General features: G+C 37.6%; 2 protein-coding genes across 2 annotated transcripts; both read right to left on the bottom strand.

Moving 5' to 3' along the window:
• Positions 1 to 1,400: 1,400 nt before the first annotated feature.
• Positions 1,401 to 4,287, bottom strand: LOC18108487 (laccase-14). Its single transcript, XM_006371420.3, has 6 exons — positions 4,061 to 4,287; positions 3,710 to 3,861; positions 3,261 to 3,505; positions 3,006 to 3,131; positions 1,958 to 2,896; positions 1,401 to 1,794 (listed from the first exon to the last, which is right to left on the bottom strand). The coding sequence occupies exons 1-6, from the start codon at positions 4,166 to 4,168 to the stop codon at positions 1,661 to 1,663; spliced, it is 1,704 nt and encodes a 567-aa protein (XP_006371482.1). The 5' UTR covers positions 4,169 to 4,287; the 3' UTR covers positions 1,401 to 1,660.
• An 8,285-nt stretch (positions 4,288 to 12,572) lies between these two features.
• LOC7467451 (laccase-14) lies at positions 12,573 to 15,445 on the bottom strand. Its single transcript, XM_002325536.4, has 6 exons — positions 15,219 to 15,445; positions 14,871 to 15,022; positions 14,422 to 14,666; positions 14,169 to 14,294; positions 13,120 to 14,058; positions 12,573 to 12,954 (listed from the first exon to the last, which is right to left on the bottom strand). The coding sequence occupies exons 1-6, from the start codon at positions 15,324 to 15,326 to the stop codon at positions 12,821 to 12,823; spliced, it is 1,704 nt and encodes a 567-aa protein (XP_002325572.4). The 5' UTR covers positions 15,327 to 15,445; the 3' UTR covers positions 12,573 to 12,820.
• Positions 15,446 to 15,646: the final 201 nt, after the last annotated feature.

Raw genomic sequence — 15,646 nt, 5'->3', positions numbered from 1 at the left:
CTTAGCAATTTTAATCAAAATCAGTAATGCATCCTGTCTCAGATATGATGCTTAAAGGATGATAGTATCTTTTCTTTTGTATAACCAATCTCGAATTATAGAATCTCTGTTGACCAGTTAGGGTTTCTAATAACTATAATATTAGATGAAGACTATTTAAACTACATATTTTCTTTTAAAAAACAAGAAGCCATATATTTATTTTTAAAAACAAAACTTTTTTAATTGGTCACCATAATTTTCAAGTTTGACACCGATTATAAAAAATTATGCCAAGTAATAATAAAAACGCCTCCCATTGAATGGTACCTATCAACCTTTCAAACATGAAATGTGCTAAATCTGTTGTAGTTTAGCATGAAAATGTTAAGTACATGTGCGAGAGACAATCTTATATTACTAGAGAAATATTAGGAATTCTCCCATGATGAACTCCTTTTAATTTGAGTGTATTTCATAAATTAATCTTCGGTTTTTAAATTATACAATTTGATACCTATTAACCATCAAACTTTTATTTTTTTTTCAAATTAAACACTGGTTTAATTGATTTTAGTCCCTACAATTAATAAAGTTTATAATTTCCAAACAAACTTTAATATTTATACAATTCAATCCTTGGTATGACTAAATGAGCTTTTTAAAAATGCGATTCAACCCCTAAACTTTAATTTCTTTCAATTGAAGCTTAAATTGAACTCAAAAATCAATTTTTCTTGCAATTAAGACTTTAGTAAATTCAGTTAAACATTGAAAAAAATTTAATTGAGTTCTTAAACATCCAATTTTGAGTTTTTCTTCCTATATTAAATTTTTCTTATCAATAAGATCTTCAGCGGTCAAAATTAAAATATCAATTTTTCCAACCCTGAATATTTTGATCTTTCTTAACTAGTTTGTAACTGGTCTTTGAAAATTAAATTTTCTAAGTGTTCTTCAACTTTTTTCAACTTTTTATTTTTTTTTCTGATTTTTTCCTGATTTTTTTATATTTTTTCTAAAAGAAAAGTTTGATGCCTACAAATTGGACAGTCGGATTTGTGACGGATTTATGAAGGCAGTGGCTAAATTTGCTAATTAAATGAGAGAAAGGGGTTATTGATTTGAGAAAAGAAAGAATGATAGGAAACGAGGAGCTATCATATTTTAATTCATTTAAAATTATCGATGAAATTTTGGTTGGTAATTTCATCACATGTTAAATTACTGATAGAATTTTTAATGATTCTTTTTTCACATTTTCAATCCCATTGTCATTTTAATGGATTATTATTAATAGAAATATTTGGTTGGAATTTTTATCGGAAATTACCGACAAAATAGTGTCCACGCCTTTTTTCAATTTTCTAGTAAGCATTCCATGGGAGCAGAAAGCAGAAATTTAAAATACCAACATGGAGTAGAAAAAGAACACAAGTCGGTCCAAATTCCTTTATTAAATTAATAGCGAAGAAAAGGCTGACATTGCCAATCAAGAAAAGCAACATTCATTACACTTACAAATGAAATGTTCCTTATTACCAAAATAAAATGAAATGAAATGAAATGTTCTTTATTAAGGATTTATTCAAATTTCAATGCTGCAAAAAAAAATTAAAATATTCAAATAATTAAATCTTGATCAAACAGTCATTTGCTTCACTTGCGATATTGCAGAGGACTAGGAGCAAGATGGCAGGGTCGCCGGAGGAGGGCGCATACTTTGTTCCCTTGTTCTGCCGTTCCTCACGATGAGAACTGTGTCCATGCCCCAGCTTGAGTGCTTTTCCAAGTGACAATGGATGAACCACACCCCTGAAAAATGGGATCCATGCTCAATATCGCTATACAACAAGACTTGGAAAAGGACAGTTTGTGCTTAAAATACCGGAGCTAGCTGTCTCCAGTACTGTTAAACTATTATACGTGGATTAGAAAACTTAAACTATTGGTAAGAGATATCTTCTAGAGGACTTACCAGGATTGTTGGCGACAAATCTGATGGCAGCCCACCCGCTCCGAGGAAGTGCAACAGTGTTGATTTCAGGAGGATCGATCAAATTGTAAGACTTGGGATCAGTCTCGTTGTTGAAATTACCCTTTCCATGACCAACCAAGTAGAAACTAAATCCATGTAGATGGATAGGATGGTTCATCTCAGCTAACAAATTAGTCCCTTGAAAGACTATCTCAACTGCTTCTCCATAATTCAACATCGTCACCTTTGTCCCTCTGGCCGTAATGACATTAATGCTCGTCACATTTCCTGTGAAGTTGAAATACTTTTGTGGCTCACTTGGGAAATCTGCGTCGAAAACACCATTGATACTTCTATAGTAGGCTTGCAATATATCAATTGGCTTAGCTGCAAAACTGACGTTGTTCATGCTTGCAGCTAACCGAGTTGAATTAATACATGTTGCCTCGGTGCAAGACAAATTATTCAAAGCAATTGCAATATAAAGACGTCGGTTAATTGTTTGAGGGACATTAACCGGGTGGTCTCTGCTAGCTAAACCCCTGACACGACTGGTGTAGTTTTCTGCAGCTGCAGTATCATTAAATACTGGGAGGACTGGGAGTGGAATAGCTGAAGGGCGGCTATAGTTGCCATTATATTGGAAAATAGCTGTAGTAGTGGTTTCGTCAAATGCAACCCCAGCACCATCAGAAAAGGAGTAAGAAGCAATGTAATAATAGCTTGGAGGCTGATTTGCTGTGACCAAAATGTCCATTGTTTGTCCTGGGGTGATCATTATATAGTTGGTGGTTATGGGTTTTATGTACGCCGCATCTTGTCCAACAACTGTGAGGCTATGGCCCGCAATTCCGAAGAATTGTTCTTCGTTCATCACGGCATTTATGACTCGCAGAAGGTAAGTCCTGCCAGAATTAACCTTCAAACGGTATGTGTTTTCTGCACCAAATATGAAAAATGTGAGTAACTATTATAGTCATAATGATAATTGAATTTTTTTCCTCCACTTATCTCCAAATTATTCAGATAGACGGCATGCAAGGCTTACCTTCGGAGCATGGATATAGATCTCCTGGCTGGCCATTGATGGTAAGACTATTGGATGGTGCAGGTCCAACACCAGTTGCAAGAACTTCGTCAATCACCGCCTTCACATCACGCTTAAACCAAGATCCTGCAAACAATTTTTTTTTGAAATTTAGAAAGTTAGATGTACAATTTAGAAAGAAGATCTGAGACGTTTGATTGGAAACTTTCTTTTTTGAACAAACAATAAGAATCCATGATGGAACTCGTTGCGCACCAATAATAATTGTTTGTTCTGCATAAGGTGCGGGAAACGGATAGGTGGTTCCACGAGCCGGCGAGATGACAATGGCACCATGGACTGTGGCTCGAGTCCAGTCGCTATGTGCATGCCACCACAGAGTTCCTTCTTCATCAGATAATATGATCTCGTATGTGAAGTTTTTTCCTGGCTGAATTGGGCACTGTGTGATATTTTCGGGGCCATCAGACCATGGATTTCTTGGCTGCTTCACTCCATGCCTGAAATATAAGAATATTAAAACAAATGTTAGCTAGGTTCGCCTAATTGGGACCTTCATATCTAGGAAATTGATGATATAATATTATAATTAATGAAATGTACAGTACCACGGTCTCCGAATTAAAGTATTTAATCTTAGCTGACCTATCAGAGTTTTTTGTTTTTTTTTAACACCATTTTTTATGTTATTAAAGAAAGATTACCAATGAATCGTGACACCGTAATCTCCTTCATTGTGCACATTGACATAAATTGTATCGCCTCTACGAGCATGTATTGTTGGCCCTGGAAAACTTCCATTTACAGTAAGCATAGTCTTTGTCTCGCACAGTCTTGTAAACTGGGCATTTTGTAGCTGCAAATAAAGAAGAAAAAAAGTAAAAATTAAAAGCAATATTTTAAGCATTTAGCTGAAACAATTAATGGGAGTTATGAATAAGCAGTGTACATAACGTAAACTCAGTTAACAAAATGGATTGGGCTAAGTATAAATTAAAGAAGAAGAGGAAGAAGAAGAAGAAGCAATCTGCAAGCATGAAGAAGTAAAGGCTTACAACAAAATTATAGCGGTGAACACTGCTTTGAGCCATGCAAAGGCCCTGCCAATCCATGGCCATAAACCATATCAGCCCCGCGATAAAACCCAACCTGCTTATCCCCATTTCCTATCACTGCTCTCGTAACGATATATAATCAATTTCTCTCTCTCTCTCACTCTCTATCTCTCTGTATATAATCGATGATGTTCCTCAGGTCGTTCTCGCTTTGTGGTGATCATACTAGCCTGCATCCTTGGCTATTTATATAAGAAACCCTTGGTGATCCACGAGATGATTAATTTTACTTTGTCACGATATCAATAAATTAGACCTTTGAACTTTCAAAGAAAGACCTACCAAAACACGTGGAAAAAAAGAGAAATGAACTTGGATAAAAATAACGGATTTTTCAAAACACGCAAGAACACCACCCTGGGAAATTGAACACGGCTAAGAGGGTAGGTACATTACCATATTCTAAAGGAAACTGTAGGCGCTGTGTTCCTTGGTTTAGCTGTTATTTTCTTTGTTTTCGCTTATAATATGATTAATTATATGTTGGAACCCATGAATTGACTTTCCAGTAAAGAGTAGCTTGGATTGCGTCTTCCCGAATAAAGAACGCGGAAAGCCAGGTTCTCTTTTTCAAAGGCTGAACCTTCGAAGCCCACCTTTCGACAAGGGGTACCCCAGCGTCTTTACCCTAGCTAGTTAGACATATGTGCTGCCCATCTTGACCATGTCTTAAACGAGAAATCAACAACCCTATGCCCCACCGAGAGAACACGCGCGCTTGCACGTGATGATATGCATTGGCCAAAAAAAGAATTATTAAACCATTTAGGTGGTGATCCAGTGGTAAGAGTTTGTGACCAAGAGATTTGCTCTCTTTGTGGTCTCAGGTTCGAGCCCTGTGGTTGCTCATATGATGGCCACTGCAGGCTTACATGGTCGTTAACTTCAGGGTCTGTGGGATTAGTCGAGGTGCGTGCAAGCTGGCTCGGACACCCACGTTAAACTAAAAAAAAAAGAATTATTATTATTATTAGTCATTCTATTTCTTGTTTTTTTTTAACAGTAAATGTCCGAGATAGTTTATGCGCATTTCAACTAATCCTTTAAAACCCTGAAATTAAATATCATATAAGTCTTAAATGACTCTAAAATTTATGACGGAATTGATTAGTTGAGTTACATTCCTCAAGATTAATCTTTTTATTTCTTATGTGACTGTAAGGTGATTATATTAATGAGATAGCAAAAGAAGTGAGAGTGTTAAACATTAAATTGAAAAATTATAAATTATTGTATGTTTTATTAGGAATTATATTTGCAATTTTTTTGTGTTTAGCTTAGGGGAAACTCAAGTTTCATCTTAAATAAATGGTGACATAGCGGAAGTCTATTAAATAAAAGGATCATCGTCCCTTTATAGATAATTGCTCGAGTCCACGAGCAGGATGTAGATTACTCGAATCCACGAGTAAGAGATTGAGGTTCTGAATGAAATTCTTATTTCAATGAAAATTCAAGTGTCTGTAACGAGGATTGGTTGCTTGTATTTATAGCTGCCAATCCTAATTCCAATCAGAAACGTACTTGCGGAGATAATTAATAAAAACATACAATATTCCTACGTAGAAACGTAAACTAAAGTTCTAACTTTTAAACAATAATATCAGTAGCAGAGGGGCACTTAAATAATGGAATCCGTGTGCAATAAGGAACAGAGCAGTAGTGGCAAAGTATGCTTCTAACTCAGAAGCTTGAATCCTAACGTGTTTATCCTTGTTGCACTAGGATTTCATTTGGTCTAGAATTCCTTCCTTACACTATCCTACATCAGTTTCCCTTTCTTGAACAGAACGCATCCCCGCGTTGATCAGGTGAGAAGGACATTCATCGGGGGGATGATATTCAAACAGGTCAGCAACATTGAACGTGGGAGAAATGGTCATTTCTGTAGGGAGGTCCGCAACATATGCATTGTCATTAATCTTCTGTAGGATTTGGAAAGGGTTATGCTTTTTATTGTTCAGTTTGTTATACGTTCCTGCTGGTAGTCGCCCCTTACGTAGATACACCATCACAAGATCTCCTACCTGATAGACTTTTGCTCGTCGTTTGCGGTCTGCGGATGTTTTGTACTGGACATTAGCTTCCTCTAGATTCGCTCGCACTTCTTCCTGAATTGTTTTAATCCGGTCGGCCATATGCTTTACTGCGATGCTCATTCTTGGAATTTTAGGCAGCGGTGCTAGGTCCAGTGCATGATGTGGTGGCTGGCAGTAGACAATTTGGAATGGAGTTTTTCCCGTGGACCTGTTTAGCATGCTGTTATAGGCAAATTCAGCCTGTGCCAGTGTAAGATCCCATTGTTTTGGTCTCTCCCCTGATAGGCAGCAGATTAAGTTTCCAAGAGTGCGGTTTACAACTTTCGTCTGTCCATCGGTTTGAGGGTGGCTAGTGCTACTGAATTTCAATGATGTATCAAACCGTCTCCATAATGTCCGCCAAAAGTGGCTTAAAATTTTTGTGTCTCGATCCCAAGTGATGGATTTAGGAACCCCATGTAGACGAACAACTTCTTTGAAGAACAGATTTGCGATGTGCACGACATCTGATATATTTTTGCATGCGATGAAGTGAGCTATTTTTGAGTACCTGTCCACTACTACAAAGACAGAGTCAAATCCACGCTGAGTTCGTGGAAGCCCCATAATGAAATCCATAGATAAGTCTTCCCAATAGGCTGTTGGGATGGGCAACGACATGTAGAGACCTGTGTTCTGCGTGTGTCCTTTGGCTGCTTGGCACGTGGGACAGCGTTTGACATGGTTACCAATATCCCGTTTCAGCTGGGGCCAATAATACCTCTCTTATGCCATGGCCACAATTTTGTCCCGTCCTAGATGGCCCCCCAAACCGCCACCATGTAGCTCGCGGGTTATCTGTTCTCGTAAGGAGCTCCTGGGGATACATAACTGATTGCCCCGGAATAAATATCCCTCTTGAATATGCATGCCTTCCTGTGAGAGTCCCTGCAGATATTTGGTCCAAATAGGGCCAAAATCTTCATCATCCGCATACAAATCCTTAAGGCAATCGAAACCTATAACTTCAGTCCGTATGGTGACAAGTAATAGCGCCCTTCGACTTAGAGCATCTGCTACTTTATTTAACTGCCCAGCCTTATGTTTCAAGAAGAAGGTGAACCTTTGGATGAAGGATACCCAACGTGCATGCATTCGGTTCACACTGTTCTGGTTATTAATGAATTGTAAGGCGTGGTGATCACTGAAGAGGATAAACTCCTTTTGCACTAAGTAGTGCTCCCAAACCTTTAAAGCATGAAATACAACATAAAGTTCAAGTTCGTAGGCGGACCACTTCTTGCAAAATTCACTTAGTTTCTCACTGTAGAAAGCAACAAGCCTACCTTCTTGAGACAATACAACACCAACACCAACAATAGACGTATCACACTCCACTTCAAATAATTTATCAAAATCTGGCAGTGCGAGAACTAGAGCAGAAGACAGCTTTTCTTTAATTAGTATGAAGCTTTGTTCTACTTTAGGTCCCCAATGGAATTTCCCTTTCTTCATGCATTCAGTGATCGGTGCAACGATTCGACTAAAATTTCTGACAAATCATCGATAGAATGTTGCTAGGCCATGGAAGCTACGCACCTCGCTGACATTTTGTGGAGTAGGCCATTCCCGAATGGCTCTTATTTTGCCTTCGTCGACTTTAATCCCCTCAGCACTCACAACAAATCCCAAAAATAGCAAACTACTGGTCATAAATTCGCACTTTGTCAAATTAACATACAACTTGTTCTGTTGTAATATTGTTAGCACTTCCCTCAAGTGCTCAAAGTGGTCAGACTTGCTTTGGCTATATATTAATATATCGTCGAAGTACACTACAACAAAACGGCCAGTGAAGGGTTTAAGTACCTAATTCATTAGGCGCATGAAGGTACTCGGGGCGTTGAACAGTCCAAAGGGCATTACTAGCCATTTATATAATCCTCTCTCGTCTTGAAAGCAGTTTTCCATTCATCCCCGGGTCTAATTTGAATCTGATGATACCCACTTCGTAAATCAATTTTTGAAAAAAATTTCGACCCTGACAGCATGTCTAGCATATCCGCTAGGCGAGGAATTGGAAATCGGTACTTAATTGTAATTTTATTAATGGCTCGGCTGTCTATGCACATGCACCAACTGCCGTCTTTTTTTGGTACTAGCAAGGCTGGCACCGCGCAAGGACTCATACTCTCCTGAACCAGTCCCTTTCTAATCAGCTCTTCTACCTGCTCTTGTAGAATCTGACTCTCTTACGGACTCATTCGATAATGGGGTCGATTTGGCAGACTAGCCCCTAGAGGTAAATCAATCTGGTGCTGAATATTGCGCATAGGGGGTATCCCAACTGGTAGCTCTGATGGTATGATTTCCTGAAACTCTATTAGTAAGGGTTTTAGCTACTGAGGAATGTTGTGAAGTTCGGTACCGATTCCTCCCCCAATTACTAATGCAAAAAAGCTCTCCTGTCTTCTTGGCTTCATCCATAAATTTTTCCCCATCGACTAGAAGCACTGACTTCCCTTTAGTTTTCAGTTCGACTACAGAAAATTCTTTCTTTATTGGACCCAACACGACTTTCTGCCCTTTACTCATGAAGATATACACATTATCATGCCCCTTGTATATAGCATCCATATCAAACTGCCACGGTCTGCCTAGAATTATATGACAGGCGTCCATTTCAACTACGTCACAAGTAAAATTGTCTAGGTAATTTTGCCCAATGGAGAATTGAATGCGGCAAATTTTTGTGACCCTTGCTTCTGCACCCTGTCTGATCCAGCTGATCTTATATGGTGATGGACGTCTCTATGTTGTTAACCCCAGCTTTGCTACCATGTTTTTTGAAATTATATTCTCGCTGCTGCCGCTATCTATAATGACATCACATACCTTTTTATTCACAGTGCACCTGGTTCGAAATATGTTGTGTCGCTGTGATTGCTCTATCTATTTTGGCGCAAGTAGTAGTTTTCGAACTACTAGGGAACGTGACAATAATTCTCCCTCATCTCCCCCTGTTACTTTGTCCTCTTCATAGGTGTATGCTAATTCATCTTCTACTCCTTCTACTGTTAAATCTGGTTCTATTAAGTTTATTATGCTCTGCCTGGGACATTGATTGGAGCGATGTCTTGGCTGCCCACATCGATAGCATTTATCCGTCGATGGACGAGCATAAGGATTTCTAGGTGCTTCTATCGCTCCTCTAGTCTTTGAGGGTGCCCCGTTATTGTTTGGTCCTTTGGAAGTATTGATGGGCGGTGGTTGAAAGGTTGGAAACTTTCCTTTGTCCATTGCAACCCGATTAAGATCAAAAGAGCTTCTCGTTCCAGCTATCGACTTTGCTCTTTCCAGTCATGTTTCAGCTTTTGTAGCCAGGTTGATGGCTTCAGTTAAAGAATATATGGTTTACATGGAGACCTGATCCTGTATAGCCAAACGTAGACCACCAACAAACCTGCTAACTTGTTGCGCATCAGTTTCTGATAGATTATTACGTGAGGATAATCTATGGAATTCTTCAACATATGTTTGCACTGTTCTGTTTCCTTGTCTGTAATCCTGATATTGTTGAAACAGGATCTGTTCATAATCTGGTGGTAAATATCTGGCTCGTAGAAGTCGTCTCATCTTTGCCCATGTTTGTACCATCCCTTTTCTCTGTCGCATTCGCGTGAGTTGCAGCTGCTCCCACCATGCGGAGGCTCCTTCCATTAATCTGTAAGCAACCAATTTTATCTTTTTATCCTCAGGGATCTCCATGTAGTCGAAGAACCTTTCAACTACTGCCAGCCAATCAAGAAACCCCTCTATTTGCAACTGACCATTGAAACTAGGTAAATCCATTTTCATACAAAATGTTTGTGGTTCTCGCCCTCCCACATTGCGCTGTCCCTGGTGATTGTGTCGAAACATGTGTTCGACATATTCCTCATCATCACTCAGTTCATCCTCGTAAGCTAATTGCCTACGTGGAATTGGATGGTGTTCACGAGCACGAACAATCCTTTCCCTGTAATTTTCTCCTTCATGTTGCAGGTTATTTCTTGTTGTTAGCCTAGCAAGGGTTGCTTGTATTGCTTGGAACGCTTGCTGGGTCTCACGCTGGAAGTTCCTGAATTCAGTTTGTGTGATCATGCCCTCTTCATGTTTGCCGTCATCAAGAGCTTCGTTTTCACTCCGTGTGTTTGTCATCTGAACAAGTTAAACATGCTCTGATACCAGCTGACGTAGCGGAAGTCTATTAAATAAAAGGATCACCGTCCCTTTGTAGATAATTGCTCGAGTCCACGAGCAGGAAGTAGATTACTCGAATCCACGAGTAAGAGATTGAAGTTCTGAATGAAATTCTTATTTCAATAAGAATTCAAGTGTCTGTAACGAGGATTGGTTACTTGTATTTATAGCTGCCAATCCTAATTCCAATCAGAAACGTACTTGTGAAGATAACTAATAAAAACATACAATATTCCTACATAAAAATGTAAACTAAAGTTCTAACTTTTAAACAACAATATCAGTAACAGAGGGGCACTTAAATAATGGAATCCGTGTGCAATAAGGAACAGAGCAGTAGTGGTAGAGCATGCTTCTAACTCAGAAGCTTGAATCCTGACGTGTTTATCCTTGCTGCACTAGAATTCCATTTGGTCTAGAATTCCTTCCTTACGTTATCCTACATCAAATGGTCATGTGCATAACAGGTGAGGAGGAGGCATTTTCATTCATTCATAGTACGACTTTTACGTGTTGGATGTGTAAACATCGATTCAAATGAAAAATAATTGACAAAGGAGTGATTTGTAGAATACTAACAAACTGATTATTACAATTAATTGATTTAAAAAAAAAAATATGAGACAAAAACTTGTGTATTCATAATTGAGTTTTTTTCTAAATTTTTTTTGGGCTGGGACACATATTTCATTCTTTAAGTCCCCTTAAAAAATCTATTTAAAACTTTTAGTCACTTTATGTCATTTTAAAATAAAAAAATAGGTTAGATAAAAATTTATTATATTTGTAAGAAGTAAACTATAATGGATACTAATAGAAAATTGACAAATAGGAATAGTAATACCAATGAAAAACATTATATCAATAATTTCTAATGAAAATAGCAATACAATTTTTTTCGTCAATAATTTTCAATGAAAATTATAATAGAATAGATATAACAAAAAAATCAATAAAAATTCTTTCGACAATTTAACATGTTAACCATGCGAACAAAATTGAATGAATTAAAACTTGAAAGTTCTTCCCTCCCTTTTTTCTTCAACCTTTTGTCAAAAAAACAACAGCCCCTCGATTTATATTTTCTAGCAAATTTGGCGACCCTCTTCAGAAATCCGGCCACCAAGGCTGTTGGCATGGATTTACATTTATTAGTAGTGTTAATTTTTCTCTCTTGGTTTTATTTCTTATGAATCTTCACTATACCAAGTAAGTAAGCATTTTTTTTTTGTATTGATGCATTATTTGTACGTTAAGATTTGTTTGAGATTTAAGGTAAATTAACTTTATTTGTTATTTAATGAAATTGAGTTTAATTTTATATAAAGTTAAATTTGAAATTGATAGATGCATTATCTAATGTTTATGAATTTTCAATAAAAAGAATGTGTGAACATGGATTCTCTGTAAGAACAAATCGCCGAGAACTCTCACTATAGTGCTGCTTCACGACGATGGACGGACAACGGAATTGGACAGGGTTGAGTGGTCAACAAGAATTTGTTGACATGAACGCTTACAAACAAACAAACAAAGCGGTTAGAAGTTATACCCTTTCTCAACTCTTTCGTTGATTCTACTTCGATATTTAAGCTGCTTTTACTAACATACCCCTCGAGATTTGATGAGTGGCAAGCATCTTCTTCATCCATCTCCCTCTCACTAATATCCGGATTCGGATTCTTTTAACGTTTAAAATTCCTTTTAAAAGTATGTGAATTATTTTATTTTTATTTTTACTTTAAATTAATTTTTAAATTATTTTAATATATTGATGTTAAATATAATATTTTTTATTTTAATATATTTTTAAATAAAAATTACCTTAAAAAGTAATTACTATTATAATTCTAAAAATATCTTGAATCCTTATCTCTCGGATGAAAACCAATTATGATATGGGAAAATTAAATCTAAAAATGATGTCCAAGTTCATAAAGTTGTTGAAGAGGCGTGAGTTTAATTATTATTATTTATTTTCTAGAGATTATTTGTTGGTAATTTCATCACACGTTAAATTGATAGAATTTTTAATGATTTTTTTTTGCTTTTTCAATCCCATTTTCATTTTAATTGATTATTATTAATAGAAATATTTGGTTGGTATTTTTATCGGAAATTACCGACAAAATAGTGTCTCCGCCTTTTTTATAATCTTCTAGTAATCATTCCATGGGAGCAGAAAGCAGAAATTTAAAATACCGACATGGAGTGGAAAAGTACACAAGTCGGTGCAAATTCCTTCATTAAATTAATAGCGAAGAAAAGGCTGACATTACAGTTACAAATGAAATGTTCCTTAATACCAAAATAAAATGAAATGAAATGTTCTTTCTTAAGGATTTATTCAAATCACAATGCTGCAAAAAAATATTAAAAAATTAAAATAATTAAATCTTGATTAAACAGTCATTTGCTTCACTTGCGATATTGCAGAGGACTAGGAGCAAGATGGCAGGGTCGCCGGAGGAGGGCGCATACTTTGTGCCCTTGTTCTGCCGTTCCTCACGATGAGAACTGTGTCCATGCCCCAGCTTGAGTGCTTTTCCAAGTGACAATGGATGAACCACACCCCTGAAAAATGGGATCCATGCTCAATATATATCGCTATACAACAAGACTTGGAAAAGGACAGTTTGTGCTTAAAATAACGGAGCTAGCTGTTTCCAGTACTGTTAAACTATACGTGGATTAGAAAACTTAAAACTATTGGTAAGAGATATCTTCTAGAGGACTTACCAGGATTGTTGGCGACAAATCTGATGGCAGCCCACCCGCTCCGAGGAAGTGCAACAGTGTTGATTTCAGGAGGATCGATCAAATTGTAAGACTTGGGATCAGTCTCGTTGTTGAAATTACCCTTTCCATGACCAACCAAGTAGAAACTAAATCCATGTAGATGGATAGGATGGTTCATCTCAGCTAACAAATTAGTCCCTTGGAAGACTATCTCAACTGCTTCTCCATAATTCAACATCGTCACCTTTGTCCCTCTGGCCGTAGCGACATTAATGCTCGTCACATTTCCTGTGAAGTTGAAATACTTTTGTGGCTCACTTGGGAAATCTGCGTCGAAAACACCATTGATACTTCTATAGTAGGCTTGCAATATATCAATTGGCTTAGCTGCAAAACTGACGTTGTTCATGCTTGCAAATAACCGATTTGGTCCTGTGCATGTTGCCTCGGTGCAAGGCAAACGATTCAAAGCAATTGTAATATAAAGACGTCGGTTAACTGTTTGAGGGACATTAACAGGGTGGTCTCTGCTAGCTAAACCCCTGACACGACTGGTGTAGTTTTCTGCAGCTGCAGTATCATTAAATATTGGGAGGACTGGGAGTGGAATAGATGATGGGCGGCCATAGTTGCCATTATATTGGAAAATAGCTGTAGTAGTGGTGTTGTCAAATGCAATCCCAGCACCATCAGCAAAAGAGTGAGAAGCAATGTAATAATAGCTTCGAGGCCGATTTGCTGTGACCAAAATGTCCATTGTTTGTCCTGGGGTGATCATTATATAGTTGGTGGTTATGGGTTTTATGTACGCCGCATCTTGTCCAACAACTGTGAGGCTATGGCCCGCAATTCCGAAGAATTGTTCTTCGTTCATCACGGCATTTATGACTCGCAGAAGGTAAGTCCTGCCAGAATTAACCATCAAACGGTATGTGTTTTCTGCACCAAATATGAAAAATGTGAGTAACTATTATAGTCATGATGATAATTGAATTTGTTTCCCTACTTATCTCCAAATTATTCAGATAGTCACGGCATGCATGGCTTACCTTCGGAGCATGGATATTTATCTCCTGGCTGGCCATTGATGGTAAGACTGTTGGATATTGCAGGTCCACCACCAGTTGCAAGAGCATCGTCAATCACCGCCTTCACATCACCCTTAAACCAAGATCCTGCAAACAATTTTTTTAAAATTTAAAAAGTCAGATGTACAATTTAGAAAGAAGATCTGAGACGTTTGATTGGAAACTTTCTTTTTTGAACAAACAATGATAAACCATGATGGAACTCGTTGCGCACCAATAATAATTGTTTGTTCTGCATAAGGTGCGGGAAACGGATAGGTGGTTCCACGAGCCGGCGAGATGACAATGGCACCATGGACTGTGGCTCGAGTCCAGTCGCTATGTGCATGCCACCACAGAGTTCCTTCTTCATCAGATAATATGATCTCGTATGTGAAGTTTTTTCCTGGCTGAATTGGGCACTGTGTGATATTTTCGGGGCCATCAGACCATGGATTTCTTGGCTGCTTCACTCCATGCCTGAAATATAAGAATATTAAAACAAATGTTAGCTAGGTTCGCCTAATTGGGACCTTCATATCTAGAAGATTGATGATATAATATTATAATTAATGAAATGTACAGTACCACGGTCTCCGAATTAAAGTATTTAATCTTAGCTGACCTATCAGAGTTTTTTGTATTTTTTTAACACCATTTTTTATGTTATTAAAGAAAGATTACCAATGAATCGTGACACCGTAATCTCCTTCATTGTGCACATTGACATAAATTGTATCGCCTCTACGAGCATGTATTGTTGGCCCTGGAAAACTTCCATTTACAGTAAGCATAGTCTTTGTCTCGCACAGTCTTGTAAACTGGGCATTTTGTAGCTGCAAATAAAGAAGAAAAAAAGTAAAAATTAAAAGCAATATTTTAAGCATTTAGCTGAAACAATGAATGGGAGTTTTGAATAAGCAGAGTGCATAACGTAAACTCAGTTAACAAAATGGATTAGGCTAAGTATAAATCAAAGAAGAAGAGGAAGAAGAAGAAGCAATCTGCAAGCATGAAGATGTAAAGGCTTACAACAAAATTATAGCGGTGAACATTGCTTTGAGCCATGCAAAGGCCCTGCCAATCCATGGCCATAAACCATATCAGCCCTGCGATAAAACCCAACCTGCTTATCCCCATTTCCTATCACTGCTCTCGTAACGATATATAATCAAATTCTCTCTCTCACTCTCTATCTCTCTGTATATAATCGATGATGTTCCTCAGGTCGTTCTCGCTTTGTGGTGATCATACTAGCCTGCATCCTTGGCTATTTATATAAGAAACCCTTGGGGATCCACGAGATGATTAATTTTACTTTGTCAAGATATCAATAAATTAGACCTTTGAACTTTCAAAGAAAGACCTACCAAAACACATGGAAAAAAAGAGAAATGAACTTGGATAAAAATAACGGATTTGTCAAAACACGCAAGAACACCACCCTGGGAAATTGAACA

The sequence above is a fragment of the Populus trichocarpa genome, chromosome 19 (genome assembly GCF_000002775.5).
Source record: "Populus trichocarpa isolate Nisqually-1 chromosome 19, P.trichocarpa_v4.1, whole genome shotgun sequence".
In the NCBI taxonomy this organism is placed as follows: Eukaryota; Viridiplantae; Streptophyta; class Magnoliopsida; order Malpighiales; family Salicaceae; genus Populus; species Populus trichocarpa.
The sequence above is the reverse complement of the archived record's forward strand: the minus strand, read 5'-3'. Positions and strand labels throughout refer to the sequence as shown.

Bases quoted from the DNA above. Each gene is read 5' to 3' on its own strand.
- LOC18108487 (XM_006371420.3), bottom strand. From the start codon at position 4,168: ATGGGGATAAGCAGGTTGGGTTTTATCGCGGGGCTGATATGGTTTATG. The intron at 3,862-4,060 runs GTAAGCCTTTAC...CTTTATTTGCAG, and splicing joins TTCACCGCTATAATTTTGTT to CTACAAAATGCCCAGTTTAC. The intron at 2,897-3,005 runs GTAAGCCTTGCA...TATTTGGTGCAG, and splicing joins TCTATATCCATGCTCCGAAG to AAAACACATACCGTTTGAAG.
- LOC7467451 (XM_002325536.4), bottom strand. From the start codon at position 15,326: ATGGGGATAAGCAGGTTGGGTTTTATCGCAGGGCTGATATGGTTTATG. The intron at 14,667-14,870 runs GTAATCTTTCTT...CTTATATTTCAG, and splicing joins TACGGTGTCACGATTCATTG to GCATGGAGTGAAGCAGCCAA. The intron at 12,955-13,119 runs GTAAGTCCTCTA...CCCATTTTTCAG, and splicing joins ATTTGTCGCCAACAATCCTG to GGGTGTGGTTCATCCATTGT.